The 13,537-nt window shown below is 40.7% G+C and overlaps 1 protein-coding gene across 41 annotated transcripts in view; it reads left to right on the top strand.

Annotated features, from left to right (window-relative positions):
• The window catches only part of celf2 (cugbp, Elav-like family member 2), a 236,489-nt gene that overhangs the window by 202,918 nt on the left and 20,034 nt on the right, over window positions 1-13,537 (top strand). For 24 of the 41 annotated variants that reach the window (XM_080292004.1, XM_080292002.1, XM_080292005.1 and 21 more), the window contains 2 exons: window positions 8,335-8,496; window positions 12,324-12,387. In XM_080292004.1, coding sequence (XP_080148130.1) covers window positions 8,335-8,496; window positions 12,324-12,387 — 226 coding nt within the window. Of the gene's footprint in view, window positions 1-8,334; window positions 8,578-12,323; window positions 12,388-13,537 lie in introns of all 41 variants that reach the window. The other 17 variants (XM_080291975.1, XM_080291997.1, XM_080291977.1 and 14 more) reach the window with 1 other exon arrangement.

The raw sequence follows: 13,537 nt of genomic DNA, 5'->3' as shown, positions 1-13,537 counted from the left end.
CTCTAGTGGTAGTTTGAAGAAGTGCATGTAAGATTTCCAAAGGTAAATAAATGTCTTGGTGATCAAGGAAAAGGATACTCAAGAGCCCTTTTTGCATTATACGCACATTCATAGAGCACATTATTAAATGCAGTTTATCTTCCACACAGTAAATATGCATCGGGGGCAAATTGGGGTTCAGGGATCAAACTACCCAACTTCTCATCAGCAAACAACCGATTCTACCTCCTAACAAATAGCCATCCTTATTTTTGGTGCCTGAAAACAAACCTAAAGACAACCACTAGGAAAGAAAAAGCAAGCCGGTTGATGTGTCAAGCTCACACTATGTTTTGTTGCGCTTAATCTGAAGGGTGGATCGAATGAGGTACAGCTACAAAAAGGAGGAGGAGCCTGGCAGCATGTGTGAGACTGGTAACGACTTGTAATGGCTTTTCAGTGAGCTGATAACATTCAAAACTAGAGGGAGAATTTTGCACCACTTTAAGGTTGAAAATGATTAAAAGGTTGGATTGATGTCTTCATCAATCCAACCTTCAAGATGTCTGTTTTCGACAGCTTTTATAAGCTTCTGGGAATCTCAAAATGGACACAAAGCAAACCTTTTCTGCATAATATGGATTCTTAATATATATATTATTACAAAGGCAGGGAATTAATTCATTATAGATTTAATTCACTGTAATGGAAATGTTTTACACTATTAAAATAAGAAAAAACAACGACAATTATTTCAACTGATGAAAAACTGAGACAGTCTATAAATTATAAAGTGCGAAGCTAAAGTGGAAGGAGAAGTTTAATCACATGCAACAATGAACAGTTAAACATGGCACGATTTAAAGAGGGAGTGCTTTTCCAAGTATTGCCTTTGACAGATTTTGACGGTTCCTTCTGAGCGAGTAGGCTGGGTTTTGGGGACAATGAGTTGAAACAACATGCACAAAGAGCTCAGACGTGACGCGCAGACTCCTATAGATATCGGGGGCTCCTGACTTCCTATTAGCAGGGTAAGTTAACATGGTTTGACATTTGAAGGCTATGCGAGAGGTAAATAAATGAGATGGAGAAGGCTCAGAGCGCATAAACTCTCTTGAAAGCTATGAGAGATTGATTTCCAAGGTAAACGGACCGGAGCTTATAAGTTCAGTTCGCGCGAGTGCATCTGAGCATTTTGGGAAAGATGGGAAGCGATGTGTAATGCTCTCTTCACGGTTGTCTCAGAGCGTTGGCTTCAGGGAGCGTAGTTGGCTTTATTAGCTCAGTGAACTCCTGGTTAAGTCGATCCAAGTCACAGACAAAAGTTTCACTTTTTCCCCCCTTTTTCTTAAGGTGGTATTTTCAGCTGATCGATACGCTGTAATTACATCATTTTAAAGTCGGATACCGTAATTACAGCAGGTGATCATTGCAGTGTAATTTTGAGACCACGGGCTGTCATGCCATCGGCCTACACAGACCCATCTGTCAGTCAGGAACTGTGGCGTGACACCTGGGCATCAAGCATATGCAGCGCAGGTGAAATTTCTGAGGCATATTTTAGAGGTTTTATCAAGCGCACTCAACCTGCTGCATGATGGCAGCACTGACATCTATATTTCAGTGAAAATGCTGTTACGATATCTGTCTGAGACGGGCATTTCTGTGTAGGAGATTTGTCAAAAGATTGCAAGAAACAGACAAAAATAGCATTTCAGAATAGAGTGTTTTCCCCCGTAGAAGCATCTTCTGGTAAAAAATTCTCCCATGAGACTCGGAGCGCTTTATTTTTTATTTTTCAAGATGTGAAAGTTGTGCAACATGGGAGACTTGACTGACTGGAGCTGAAAATCTGTCTCCTGAAAATAGCTGAAAATGGGAATCGATGCTTCACCTCCAGCACCGAGACACATTGCTGTTGTTGAATATGAACCCAGAGACCATTTGAGGCAAAACAGGAACGTTTCTTTTTATGACCACACATTAGTATTCATATGTTGGGTAACATTAGTTGCCTGTTATCAATAAAGTCAGTGTATTGTGAGGAGCCGACGGTCCGCAGGAGACTCATGAAATATCCCGTAAGCGAGATGAAGCCATTATGTCGCCCCCTGCTGTTTGTATTCAAAAGTGGGCAATTTAAAGCAAATCAGATGGTTTACAAATTTAGATTTACTCAACATGTGGTGTAATTACACCCAGCAGAAAGGGTTTTACAGACTCCCATCGTATCAGCAGATACCGATAAACACTGGCCTCGTCAAACACTCTGAAATGGACTTAAATCACAGAGGCGTGATGGGTTGTTGGAAACGGGATAATTCCTGAGAGAAGTGACCCTCATTGGTTGTTATAGGTGGCTATAGGTAGTAGTTGGTAATTTTAAAAGAAATGGCAGAAGACTCTGGGCTTTTATATTTTTAGTTTCTTTTTCTTTAACCTGTTAAAATTTTAATTCCAGATAATACATCCCGAAAATCTTTTTGGTTCTGTTGTCTGGAGCTGCAGTCTTGGGCTCCTTACTACCAGCAACGCATCATTTAAACACCACAGCCTGCCTGAGTATTGTTGTTGATCACATCCATCCTTTTATTCTGCTTCCAGCAGGCCAATGCACCAGGTGTCAAAGCTCAAATCATCTTACAATGTTGTTTGTGGGCATGACGATGAGTTCACTGTACTCAGATGGCCTCCACAGTCACCAGCGCTCAATCCAATAGAGCACCTTTGGACATGTGGTGGAACGGGAGAGTCCCATCACGGATGTGCAGCCGACACAACAACTGTGTGATGCTGTCGTGTCTATATGGACAAAAAAAAAAACTAACAGTAATGTTGGATCGCAGGCTGCGATGTTTCCTTTGAATGTCCTTATAAGGGCAGTCTCGGCCAAACCGTCAGACTCCACTGTTTGTCACAGGGTTGTGTAAAAGGTGTCCTTGTCTAAAGTAGGGCTTTAATCTAAAGGCTCTGGTGAAAGAAGGAAAGACTGACGTCATGGGTCAAGTGCAGGTTAACCTGTCACCATCTTTTGTTGCCTATTAATCTTTTGTGGCACTGTGAAGCTCACGAGATGCAGATTTCAGTGGAATATGATGGCAACTACCAGAATAGAAAGGAAATGCAGCTGCAGTAAAAACTATGAAATTACTTGCAAATGGGGACGAGTTATTTTTCATTGTTGCAGAGGGATGAATATGATAGAACATGAAAGACACGTGTAGCTAAAAATGAGATGTATGCATCTCTACTGAAATTGCAGTTAATGATTTTAACAGCTATGGGAGAAAAAGAGACGAGTGTAAGGAGATTATCACACCAGACTATGACAAAGATTTAATAGTCCTTTTATACTTGCCATATTTAGTTAGCGAGGGTTTGGAAAGTTATTTTTTTCTTCACAGGTTAATTACCAAAACTGTAAAATACACAATGTGTGAGTATTTTTATTTTTAGTTACATACACAAGTTACAAGTCCAAATTCTTTGGGAATCCAAGCACATCAACTACTTGTTTAAATTTATGGAAGCATCTGAAAATATGCCCATCGTGCCACAGCATCAACTATGCTATATGAAAAATTAAGTGTATCCAGTGCTTTTAATAGTAATTTTTGGATGTTGAATATAAAAAAATGACACTTCACACAAACCTCTGCGCAAACAGTTCGACACTGGAATTGTGGATTTATCCCAAAAGCTATGACGTATTTTCAAAACCTGTAGTTTCGCCCACTTTTCTCCAGACTCTCACCTTTATGTTCTGTTTTTATTTTAAGATGAAGTTGAATCATATACCTCTAGCTGCCCAGAAACAGTGAAAGTTAGTCATAATTGCCCAAATTGCCATGGCTTCTGTTTAAAAATATATTTATAATAGACTTATAATCACACCATGCAAAGTTTAAACTTTAGATATGTAGTCCATGTAGTCCAATTCAAAAGATGGCTGCTGCAGAACAATTTCCAGAGAGTCATCAGTGGAGATTGATAATCTGCATTTTTAGTCCTGAGCTTTTAACTTCGTTATCTGGCAGAGAAATGTATCACAGAGAGAGACCAAACTGGAAAGGATGTTAGAGATGGATGGATGGATGAAAGTAGAGGAGCAGAGGATTAATATGGTGGAAATTAGGGTAGCTATGAAGAGTATGAAGAGTGGAAAGCTAGGTGGTCCTGATGAGATACCTGTGTAAACATGGAGATGTCCAAGAGAGAAAAGTCAGCTGAAGCAAGACAAAATTTGTGTGTGAATGAGAGGGAGACGGGTTGTCAATCTTCCAAAGTAATGGACAGTGCGAGAGGTCCAGGCTGGATGAAGTAGGTAGAAATGAGTGACAGGGGCGTGAAAAGGAAGATTTACAAGATGGTCGACTTGCTATGAGGTGTGTTTTGAAGATGGTGGAGCTCACAAAAAGACAGGAGGCCGAGCTGGAGATGCTAATATTTACATTGGGAGTAACCAAGATGGACAGGATTGGAAATGTGGACATCATCAGAGGGATATCTCAGGTTGAGAGGAGGGATAGTGGATGTACTGGTTGTTGAAGATGGAGCTGCCAGGCAGGAGGAAAAGACGAAGACCGCAGAGAAGGTGGATGTTGTGAATGAGGACATAGAAAGGGTTGGTGTGACAGAAGGGATTGTAGGAGCAGGGTGAGATGGAGGCAGATGGTCCACCATGGTGACCTCTAAAATGAGCAGAAAAAGAATATCCGGCATATCAGATATTAAATGTTCCTGCCTTTCCAGTGAAGTAACAGACTGTGTTATAGAAGAAAAGGTAATAGTCAATTGAATTCACGGGGCATGAGCAGGGAGCACGAGGTCCCATGTTCTGCCTGTTGCACTCTCTATCCATGCAGCTCCATCGCTGAAGCCAGAGTACTTCCAGAAGTGAGACCCCATCTGAGCATGTAGTTCACAAGGACCAGCTGGACAAAGTCCCAACGTAATCCTCCTGACACTGCCTGGAGTTCATCTGTCAAAACAGCTTCTGATATACATGGCTTTCTAGATGCTTGTTCATCTCAATCAAGGTTGATTAGCTCTTTAGTCAGAGAGTGTTTTTATATGAAAGTTCGAGCTGCTGCTAATCTGTGATGAATTTTTAAAAAATCCCCTTAAGGTAAAAGCAGGATAGTTTGTTTCTTTGAGCAAAGCTAATAGATGGCATGAGCTGCCACTTTCTCTCCATGTATCCTCAGCATTTAGGGGCGAAGGTAACCAACGAGGCAATCACCTGAAAAACAGCTTCAAAGTGCAACAGCCGGCCTTTCGGGGATAACCGGCAGCATCAGGCGTAGATGCCTGTGGCCCTCAGCCTTCCTCCCAGAGCAGGACTCTCATTCCGGGCTGCATTTCCCCTCACTCACAAGGTGTCAACTGGAGTGATGAGATATTTAGCAGAGCGGGATAGGGAGCTCGGTTCTCAGGGGGAATCGACTCCAACGGCGAGGCCCCGACTAACCCTCGCCCTCCCAATACAATTCTCCCGTCGTCTCCTCTACTTTATCTGTCGGCGGTCAGAATGAAGAGGCAAAATGACCAGTGGAGAGACAGAGTAAATATGGCCGAGCCGCCGACAGACAGGAGACGAGCTCATTCAGCTGATAAGTCAGGCCCCGGCCTACAGAAGAAGGGCAGTAACACACGGAAACAGACACATACACATACAAGGAAGCAGATACACTGGATGTTCTATCTGACAAAGAAGGTCTGCTTTTAAATTACACAGAAACTCTAGTTTTTAATGTTGCTCAGGATGTGATGTGTATTCTGTCATTGGTCAGATTGTCGCATTTCACAGTAAGAGAAAACACAGAGCTTTAAAAAAAAAGCATGCATCTGTATTCTTCGATGTGTTTGTTATAAGAATGAAGCTGCTGAACCAATTAAAGTCATATCAAAATGATTCAATGCTGTGTCTCAATTTATACCGAGATTAAAGGCATAATATTTGGTGCAAAAGCCAACAGCCATCAGTTGTGATGATGTGATGTTGGTAAGAGATTAATTCGGCTTTGAAATTCATTTAATTTCCCATTAAAGTTTTAGGCTAGACTCTTTATTTTTGACAGTCATACTGTCAAAGTGTAGGCATACGCTTCTAAAGGTGTTAATGATTATTAATTGATTATTTTGGAGGATATTTAGGAAAAAAAAACAATGAATTTTTAGGCCTTGCGTGTAATTACAGTGGTGGATTCTCATATTAAACATGGCCATAGCTTTAAATAGTGACATCAGTGTATGTACAAATACTCCCTGTGAGACAAAAGCTCAGGCTTCTCACAGTTTTTTTTTCTACTCTTGGATCTCTATGATGTCACAGAGAGGATATCCCTTATTTGGACATCTCAGGCATGCAGCTCTGGCTGTGCGCACAGAAGCACTTTCCACTTCCTGTTTAGACCATCTGTTTGTAAGAGGGCAGCCAATCAGAAGAAAGTTGACTCAAAGGGATAAATGGCCCAAATGTATGAGTATCAACACAAAAATGGTGAGGCCTAAAAATCAAGTTTGGGCTGCTTGTTTGGGGTTGGCATGCCCTCAGCTTTTAGCATCTCACTCCTAGCATCGTGTTAGCATCAGAGACTGACAGATTTTCTTTTCAGGAATGCAAAATTGTGTCCAGAAAGGGTAAAGATTATATGTTACTGTCGCATTCTTGTCCCTAAACTCAGTAAATTTAAAGTAAAGTGCATATTTTCACTCCCTAAATGTTGGGGATCGTTCTTCCTGTGCCCCGCACTAAATGATCTCAGACACCTGTTCAGCAAACATGCATGAAAAGGCCGGTTTGTCCGACAAACTCATTACTTTGGAACACCCGGTACTGCCAAATCTAAATAAATGCAAATGGAAATCACGGTGTTATTTTTACCAAAGTGGTCCTGACTGAAGTGTGAATGCTAAAAGCTAGTTTCACAGTACACGCTCTGATCCACAGTGAAGGAAGGAAGTGCAAACGCTCGCTCGCTTTCACTCTTGCACAAAATACCTGCACCGGCACACACAACCGTCATACAGCACATCTCCGCTCCAAAACGTGTGCAGCGCTATCTGCAAAGTAGGCAAATCCCTTCCCTCCCCCGCCGAGTGCGGAATCGAGCCTCAAACTAAATGTTTCAATCAAAAGGTTTTTATCCTCCTGTGGCAGATTGCCTTTGTTTTTGAACGGATTTGCCCCTAGTTAGGCTTTGATTGCGTTGTGTGAGTAATGGTGTGGTGTGATAGATTATGACTTGCCGTCTCAGCTTCGTTTCAGCCGGCACCGCAGCTTTCATCAGGAGCGTTGTGGGTTTTTGTCTCCTTCGTGTCATAGTTGTTAGCAAGCGTGTTGGACGTCTGATTTGTTACCCAGCTTCAGTGTGCGTACACAATCATCTCTCTTACACACACACATACACACACTGCCGCTGCTCTGAGGCGTAAGAATTCGAACAATTAGATGCCGTTCTAGTGACCGTTAAAATCTCTAAATCTTTCTCTTGCCCTCTCAACCTCTCTTCGTAGTCGCCCAAATCACTCTCTCTCTCTCTAGGTCTTTCCCCCCCTCTTTCACACATATTAACACACTCACACACAGACACACACAGATCAAGTCTCTCTTCATATGAGATGATGAAATAGTTGGAGAACTCGGGAAATCTGTTTCTGGTGATACCGTTTTGGACTCAGAGATAACTGAGCCCTTTTGGGGGAAAGAAGAAAGCCCACCGGCTTTAGACTCAAGTTTCCTGTGTGACTGTGTGTGCGTGTCCTGTGTCCCTGAGTGAGTGTGTGAGTGTGTGTGTGTGTGTGTGTGCGCAAGAGAGGACTTTTTAATTGAGAATATTTTCTTTCTTTGCTGAAGTTAAGTTTGTTAATACAAAGATGTTTGTGGATGATTTCAGGTGTGTATCATCACTGTAGACATGTGGCTTATTGCCCATATTGTGTTCACTCAGTACAACAATTATTACAGGTGTGTTTGCAAGCAACAAAGTACCTGAACAATCCTTTGACTCCTTTTCTCTTTCTTCTCCCATTTCCTCTCCTGCCTGAACTCCTCTCCTCTCCTCTTTCCTCACTTCTCCATTTCTGTTTTTCTCTTCCTCCCTTCTCTCTCATCTTGGCTCCTCTCTCATTTCCTTCCATCCTTTCATGTTCTTTTTTGTCTCCTTTCCTCTCATCTTTGGGGGCTTGTGGCCTTTCTATACTTCCCTTTCATCTTCTATCACTTCTTTATTTTTTATCTCACTTCCTCACTCTCTTCTTCCCTTCTCCCTTTCTTCATCCTTCTCGTTTTCCCTTTCTTCCTCTCTTTCCCTCCCCTTCTTTACGCTCCTCCTCATCCTCCCATCTCCGCAGGGCTGCTCATCTCCCATCGTGGTGAAGTTTGCCGACACACAGAAGGACAAGGAGCAGCGGCGTCTGCAGCAGCAGCTGGCGCAGCAGATGCAGCAGCTCAACAGTGCGACCACCTGGGGGAGCCTGACGGGCCTGGGCGGCCTCACCCCGCAGTATCTGGCTGTAAGGAGCGCCGCCGAGCCGCCCACCTCCATCACCTCCTCCACAACCCCTTACTGCAGCCCCGTGGCCAACACAGCAGCAGTCAGTGCCCCCAAACAAGAACAATCTAACTCAAAAAAATCTATCCAACATACGCCTGCCGTCTTCTCCTTCTTCATTTCTTCCTTTTGTTCTGTAATTCCTTTTTTAGAGCTGCCATTGTTCCTCTCCTTTATCTTACTCTTGGGAAAGTTGCGCAGTGAGGAAATGGGGTCTCTGAATTAAGGTTGCCAGAAGATGATCTTTCATGTTCGATATCTGAAAAATGTTCACGCCAGATAAAAATGCAGGGATTCACGTCCTGTTTCTGAATTTCTCATGAAGTGCTCATTGCGATGGTGTTCACAGATCTGCATTCAGTATTAAATTGGAGGTGGAAAGCCAGAAAGTAGAAAAATCAATAGTTTAAAACAATTTAGTTGTTGAATTTTTGACAAATAATAGAAACATAATTAATGAAATCATAATTATATTTCATCAGGAATATTATTTAATTCATGTATAACTAAGTCAAGGGATTCTAAAACAACTGTTTTATGATCAGTTTATTGTTTGTGTGGGTTACGGCTGAAAAGTTACATTTTATCCTAAAGATTTCATTTTTGAGCCCGTTCTGGTCCTCAGGTCATCAAATATTACATTTAATTTAAAGGTGATACTCGTGTGACGCACTCGTCAAACCGCAATATTTTCACAATCCTAAGTGAACAGCTAGACCAGGGGTCAGCAACCTCTCACACCCAAAGAGCCATTTGGACGCGATTTCCACGCAAAAGAAAACACTGGGAGCCGCAAATACTTTTTGACATCTAAAATGAAGATAACACTGTAATATTGTTTTTTTACCTTTATGCTTTGTGTGAACAACTAAGGCGTGCTGTGCGCTTTAACACCGGCTGCATGCGTACAGCAACCGTGTGTGAAAAGTGGTCAATAAAGAGATGCTGAAAAGCGTGTTCATGGAAACATCGTCGGGTCTGCCGTGATATGTTTACAATGGGACTTCTGCTCCTGAACCTCTGCGCACAGCGTCTGCAAATCGGGGCTGTACGAAGTCACTTTCATCTTTACGCAGGACTGTAAGCTGTCATCTGTGAGGCGTGAGCGGTGTTTGCTTTTAACATAGTCCACGGTGGAGCTGCTGACATAATGTGGATCCGAAGATCCAGAATTGTCTTACCTGGGGTTGAAAGTCTCGATAAATGCACGGCGTTTTGGCGGGTATATCGGCTTCCACAAGTGTGACGCTTATTTTGAGCGATCAAAAAAATAATAGAATAGAATTTTATATTTATATTTCAATATCACAATAATCTTCCAATTTAGAACTACAAGTTAAAAAAGAACTAACATAAATAAAAAATAAAATCAGCTAATTACTTAAAAAAAAAAAGTATTTTCCCAAACCACATGGAGCCGCACTAAAAGGACTAAAGAGCTGCAGGTTGCCGACCCCTGAGCTAGACGAAGCAAAAGTAAACAACTGCTAGCATCAGGGCTTCAAAATAGCCATCTAAATAATGTCCTTAGCTTACTTACCTTAGCCATTAATGTAGTAATCTACAAATTAATAATTAACCAGCTAGTAAAATAATAATAATAATAATTAGCATTTCACTATTTCTTAATGGTAAATAATTTTTACATCCTTTATTGATGTATTTTATTTTTTTAGTTAACTAAAAAATTACAAATTAAATGCAATAGCAATGTAGCCTCAAAACTATATTAAGCAATTTTAGGCAAATGTGCGCTAATATTTATGATTATGCTATGCACTGTATAACATAACATTCTAGCGGTTGACTGATCACACACTGTCTGATCTGAAGAATCAAGAATCAAACTTACTATTCCAGTGAAGTGGCATACATCAACTATAAGCACAAAAATAGCCTAGCTAACGTATGCCCTGGAAATGCTGCGTAAATGTATAACGTGACTACCTAACCAACAAATCTTTAAAAGCTTCAAATGTGCCAGATTATTACTTGAAAACTGAAAAATATTTTCCACCTGTCCTTTAGCTGTTCTTTTACAACTATGTAACCGTATCAGTAATTCCATCCGCCGTTTGCTCTTCCTGTCATACGGAAAGCAACTAGCGAACGCTCCGGACATGCTTGGTTATCTTTGTAGCTGATAGCATCTCTTCCTCTTGTGCCGTCATACCCTGTTTGTACTTTACAGTGTGTTTTTGCTTTAGGTAGCAAAGAAGAACTATTGTTTCCACCTTCAGTGGGAACAGTTTTCTTTGATATTTTACAAAGTATTGTGCTTTGAGGTCTGTCCTGTTGTAGCTCCTTTTTAAATGCTAAATCATCATCAGAGGCTGACACCCTTCTCTCGCTCTTTTATGTAAATGCATGACATCTCTGTGCCGCTGATATCGAAACATATTACAGTATTATGTGGAAAAGTATGTTACTAGGGTGTGAAGACTAACGAACACATTATTTAATTGTTTTGCCGACAGATGTGTTGAAGCTATATCCAGCGTGTAGATCATGTCTGTAGATAATCTGGCAAGTTGGGTAACGCGTATGTATTAAAATGATTCAAAATAAAGTTGAGGGTGACGCAAATTATGGGATTTTCCAGAAGATAAACCAAAAAGTGAATGAATGGAGTGTTGGAGATAATCCTGAACAGATTTTTGCAACTTTTTGTGGATCTTGTTCTCCAAAATTTGTTAGCATAAACTATAAATTAGAGGTTTTCTGCTAATGATAATAATTATCCGTTTTCTATTTTCAAAAATAGTAGTCATTACTTTTAACTCCAAAAAGTATGAATCAAAAATGGTTAGTAGATAATTTCATGGATACAGAGGCGCTTGCCTGATGTCCTCTTTGAAAATTTATAATGTCTAAATTTTGTGGATTTAAACGGGTGTAAAAATAAAACTGGAGGTTGGCGTGGAGCGTACTGGAATCGTCTGATGTCCAATTTAAAAACTGCTGCAGCAGAAGCTCAGCTGCTCAGCGTCTAAAATTGTTTAGACGCTTTTGATTTTTTGATTGGGAAGTTTCTCGTTTTATACTAGGGTTCAGAGACCCCTTTCTCCTCTTCTCCTTCCTCAATAGCTTTGGGGAGCTAACCCTTGACTCGTTGCTCTTTAGTTTCTAATTTAACAACCTAAACCGCCGTTAAAATACACTTCTTAAATGTCGGGGATTTGATTCCCATTTTGTTTGATCCTAGCTGCAATTTGCACCTCTCCTTTGAGCGAGGGTAAAACAGAGCTCAGACAAACATCTCTCCCTTACTGTATATCGATTTATTTGGAGCTAAAGGTGGGGCGTTGAGATAAAAAATTGTTTTGCGAATTGAGTTCCCAGATTTTTCTGCGCTTTCAATCCCCTTTTCTCAGTCCTTTCAAAAGATTAAGCTCTATTCTGGGAAGGAAAAGAAAATATCACACAATAGAAACAAGATGTTAATTTGCTGTTAATTCAAGTCTTTGAAGGATGAGTTTTTGACAGCATCAGTATTCCACTTTTGTTTTGGAATCTAATTAGTCGGCTAGATTAGAGCTTTCATGCTCAACTTGTCTGAGAGAATCACGGTGGAACACAAACAGTGTTTCCTTAGAGGAGAGATCAAACTATATTAGCAGCTCATTTACTCATCGAGCACTGATGCAAAAACCACACTGCTAAACCGCTCATTACAAGTTTAGTTCTCACTGTTGCATAGTATAGACATGTATTCAGCTGTCGGTATCCACTGGCTCACTTTCTTCTCCTCTTTTCCCTTCTCCCCCTCGCCTCTCTTTCTTTCTCCAGTTGCTTCAGCAAGCAGCCTCCTCTGGTAACCTAGGAGCCTTCAGCGGGATCCAGCAGATGGCCGGTGAGTCAAAAATCAGTCGATAGACTCACAGATCTACCACGGCAGTGGACTCTTTGTTGCGCCTCTCTGTTTTTTTTTTCCCACAGACTTCTAAAACAGGACCAAAGAGCATAACAGATGAACTCGCGTGGTGGAGTTAAGAGAGATCTTTGCCCTGAAGATTTATTAACTGTTGCTAAGATTTGTCTTGATCTTTTAATGAGGCCAGACAAGAGTTGTGCCCTGGGCGTGTAACAGTAGCACTGAGGCTTTGTCGGGGATGGATGAATCACAGAACGGAGGAAAGAGAAAGAAAAAGGAGCACAGAAAATGGTTAAAAGTGGGCACCTTTGGTGGATTTGTTGCACTGCAGGCTGGCGCCATCTACTGCTCTCTTCCTGTGGAGGGCCTCTGATCTATCATCTTCACTTCCATACTTTCTTTCATGAGTATCTGCAGGTTCAAAGCAAAGTTAAGCCTTTTGTTCACTCTAAAGGAATTGAGCTTAGGGAAGACACTACAAGGGAGCAGGCTGAAATTTTTTACCTAGTAGATGTCGCTGCAAAACTTGGCTTCGTTTTGGAAAAATATTTTATGTATTACACATTTTCTAGTTTAAATATGAAAATGATTCATTATCTAAATATGTGCCAGCTTACATACTTTTCCAGAACAGAAATTTAAAGACTAGATAAAGCCAGGTTAAAAATGTACTCTTTAATTTAGTTACTGTCCAAAGGCTTTTTTTTCCTCCCAGCAGCAAGAAAAAAATACATTTTGGGAATAAAATCTTGTATAAATGAGGCTCCGAATCACATTTGAGTAAGAATTTCCATAAAAATATGCAGCATATAATCAGAAAGTTTCATTGATGTAAGTGCTAGTGGATTTAATGTAAATTTGCATGATATATATTACAAATTATTGGCGACCTAGAGGATTTTTACAAGCCTGTATCACCATGAAACTTTCACAGCTGGTTACTTACATGTAGACAATTATTTCTGCGTCTGAACTTTACTGAAAAATTATTTTTAAATGTATAAATTAAATATTACATGCCTACATATGTGCTGAATTGCATACTTTTCTTGAATAGAAATTCAAATATTGAATAGTTCACCAAAAGTCAAATATTTTAACAGAAGTGATTCTGTCAAAAAAGATTTTT

The sequence above is a fragment of the Astatotilapia calliptera genome, chromosome 17, assembly GCF_964374335.1.
Source record: "Astatotilapia calliptera chromosome 17, fAstCal68.1, whole genome shotgun sequence".
Taxonomy (NCBI): domain Eukaryota; kingdom Metazoa; phylum Chordata; class Actinopteri; order Cichliformes; family Cichlidae; genus Astatotilapia; species Astatotilapia calliptera.
The sequence above is the reverse complement of the archived record's forward strand: the minus strand, read 5'-3'. Positions and strand labels throughout refer to the sequence as shown.